Here is a 3,687-nt window from a genome sequence, read left to right on the forward strand (position 1 = left end):
GTGTGTGTGTGTGTGTGTGTATATATATATATATATATATATATATATATATATATACACACACATACACACACACAGTATATTTAGGTGTAAAGACCATCTGATATATATTTTTAGCAGAATTTGGGACTACACTAGTACAGTATAAATGTATTACCTACATTTACCTACATATGTTTTTACTAAAACATTCAAATACAAGAAAAATAAAGCTTTTGAATCTGATTCAGTGAAACACAAATTTTGAACGGAGTAACGGAAATTAATTGAATTTACCAATTCTATTGCCATTTTGCTATTGAAGTTTAAGTCAGTGATTAAGTAAAAACTAATTAAAAATTCTGAAGGCTCATACTTAAAAATAGTGAGACATGGATCACAAAACTAATTTTCCAGAAACTTAATGGCTAAATAAAAAGTGCATTTAAATCATTGTTTTATTCACAGTGGTTTTATTTTGTATCACCAGCAAAATATATCTTGTTTTATATTCAACATATTGCTCAGACACACTATATGTCTGATAATTGTGCAATAAAAGGGCCTATTTAGACTATCACGACTCCGTAAACACAAATACCTCTCTTGGACCAAGTGAGATTTTTTTGATTCGAACACCAAAAATGGGTTGACTGTGGACAAATTTCTCAGAGGACAACTCTGTTCAACTCCCAGCAGAAAATACAGATGAAGCCCTTTCTATAACCGTAAAGTCGTGTATTACAGACCTCTGCCTTGTGCTGAAGATGCTTCAGCTTGTGCACACAGGAAAAACAAAGCGCTTCTCTAACACCGCTGGAGAAAAGGCCCATTGATTGACTGTAAATGTCAAAGCTGTTGGCACAATGCATGGCTTCAGCAGGAGCTCAGATTCTGATGTGACTCTCTGCATGCGGTCACATCACCACAATGTACAGTATTGTGATGAACCTTTATAGTAAATCACATTGTTCACATACTGAATCTATGAGGAGGGTTTTTTTTCACTCCATGATAAACAAACAACTAAAGACAGAAGAAATGAGTATTGACATCCATTTTTGTTTTATATAGACCCAAAGCAGAGCATGCTTTTCTGATAACTTTTCATTTTAAGTATGAGGAACATCTTTTCTGTTCATGCCTGCTATCATTTATTAAAGGAGTGATGTGTAACAGCTTTGGCCCTGTGAGCTCACTATCCTGCTTTTGCTCTTCTCCATATTAACACTGAATGTTCATTTGTCTGGTGTGCTGCATCTTTCCTTTGTTGCATGTGGAGGATGTCACTAAAAATAAAAACAGCAGAATGCATGGCCATAAACAAAGATGCATCGAGTGAAAGTTTCCTAATGGCTGAGTGCAAAATGAAGGATCTAAAGGAGTGCCATTAGAGCGATATATTTTCATTTTCAGTCCAAGTACTAAAATGTTTTATGCAGTTTGGGGGAAATATGCTGCCCAGTGGACTTTCCTTACTGAAATAAATAATAGCAATACAGTTTTAACAGAAAACTGTAGTAGCTCTGGAAAACAAGGCATCTTTGATTATGGGGCTTCATTTAGCTGTGTGGTTTTGATTGATGTGAACAAACTTTCTTTAGTTAATAATTATATATGAAACTTGAAATAGTTACATATTTGTAGCCAATGCCATTTAGCTGTTTTACGTGATTTTTATATGTTATTAAAGTGGCTTTTAAAATACACTATTGTTCAAAAATTTGGGATCAGTACAATTTATGTTTTTGAAAGGATTCTTTGAATAGAAAGCACAAATGAATAGCAGGTTTGATCAATGTAATATGTCCTTGCTAAATAATTGTAAAAAAATAAAATAAAAAAAACCTTACTGACCCCAAACTTTTGAAAAGTATAAGTTAATATTACTGTATTTATATATTTCAGTAAACTGTACATTATTCTACTGGTGGAGCCAGATATCTTCATGGTGTATTAAAATGTATATTTTTTCATAATGGTGCTGTTTATTGTAGTGAACCTCAAGGAATGTTGTGAATGTATAAATGGTTGAATATCACAAACGCTGCTGTACTACTTTTTTTCCCGTTGGTTTTGTTATCAGCTTCCTTTCTAACATTGTTTGGTTTGTGTTTTTTGTTTCTTTGTTGTTGTCATTTTCTTAACAGCTCCAGGTAACAACCATTTAAAACCCTTGGCTATCTGTGAATGACCCCTCCTTACTAACCCCTAACTGAAGCTCAGTTTTTGCTAAGCTACCGAAGCCACTTATATGGTTGCCCTACTTTGAGAGGGTAATTGCAGAGGACCACACACACACCAGGAGTCCAATGATAGGTTTTTCCCTTCCAGCTCTGCACTGTATAGACCCTCTTAATGCCTGATGTCAAAAATGTGCCTTCCCTTTCTTTATTTTGGTGACATGTTAAACACTTCGCAAGCTCCGGCTTCAGCCGCGCCAGCGTCCTTTCGCTCGTGCCTAACAAATGAGCCATGACAGTAAGCCTCGGACCCAAAGAAACACACGTGGACAGAAGCGAGTTACCCATGGGCAAGAGTTTGAAACGTGTTCCTGTGCAGAAGCTGAAGACCCTGGATTTCAAACCGTGACATTTTCTAAATGCCCCCCTTTTCCACTTACCCACCTCCTCTTTCTCCTCGTTCAGCTGTGTTTGTTATACCGGTGCTGACAGGTGAGGCAGAAAAGGCCCAGCTCTGAAGAAGATGAGCAAATCCATGCTAATAGGCTTAATGTTTGGATTGTAAAAGTACGATATTAAGAAATACAACACTGCCTTGAATTTTTAATGAGCAGTGATGGGAACACATCTGTTGCGTGCCTTGAGCATTGCAGGTAATTGAAAAAGAGATAGATAAACCGTTTTGTGCACCAACGAGAGGCAAAAATGTGTTACATTTGTGGCAGGAGATGCTTGCAAATTGATTGACGTGTCACCACCATCATTACTCTTGATTTAAATAGGAGGGGCTGTTTGTGTCCGAATCGATCGCAGCTTGTTTTATGGCCTACATGGTTCCCTTCTTGGTATACTCTGAGAGTTCATTGAAAATGTCGTCAAAAGTTGAGATGCACCACCTTGGATTCTGGGTTCCATGTGTAATCATTCACATCCAGCGCAGTCATTTGGAAAGGAAATAACAATGATGTTGGGTGCCATGTGAGGGAACAGTGAGGTCATAAAGCAGGCATCCATCATGAAATTGATTATTCCTCTAAAGGAGGGAGACTCTGTTTTTTATGTTTGTTGTTTGCCCTCCTAGTGGAACTGTAAAAGGGAGAGGTGGCATTGATTTGTCGTTAACATGCTTTTGCAGATCAAATTTACTTTACAAACCAAGGAGACTAACTGCTTTTCAGTCAGTGGTATAATCAAGGGTTCATAATAAGATGTATAGGGTTAATAATACCTGGAGGGAGCTACACTACCAAAAGTTTGTTTTTTTAGAAAGAAATTATTACTTGTATTTAGAAAGGATGCATTGAAAGTAAAGAGACTTATAATGTTACAAAAGTTTTCTATTTCAAATAAACGCTTTCTATTTATGAAAAATACATATAAAAGAACAGTTATTTTACATATGGCACATTATTACTGTTTTTTTTTTTTTTTTTTTTTTTTTTTTATCAGGTAGCCATGCTAACCAGCTATCTCTTGACCTTTTGGGCATGATTGGATCTATTTGTTTTTTTCTGTTTTTTCTGCT

The 3,687-nt window shown here is 36.1% G+C and overlaps 1 protein-coding gene across 1 annotated transcript in view; it reads left to right on the top strand.

Moving 5' to 3' along the window:
- Nucleotides 1–3,687, top strand: part of LOC107730649 (phospholipid-transporting ATPase IA-like) — a 155,127-nt gene that overhangs the window by 57,207 nt on the left and 94,233 nt on the right. The window contains exons 8-9 of the mRNA XM_016541511.1: nt 1,977–1,994; nt 2,130–2,135. Of these exons, the coding sequence (XP_016396997.1) occupies nt 1,977–1,994; nt 2,130–2,135 (24 nt within the window). The remainder of the gene's footprint in view (nt 1–1,976; nt 1,995–2,129; nt 2,136–3,687) is intronic.

Source organism: Sinocyclocheilus rhinocerous, unplaced genomic scaffold (genome assembly GCF_001515625.1).
Source record: "Sinocyclocheilus rhinocerous isolate Xijiao unplaced genomic scaffold, SAMN03320098_v1.1 scaffold308, whole genome shotgun sequence".
NCBI classification, from domain to species: Eukaryota; Metazoa; Chordata; class Actinopteri; order Cypriniformes; family Cyprinidae; genus Sinocyclocheilus; species Sinocyclocheilus rhinocerous.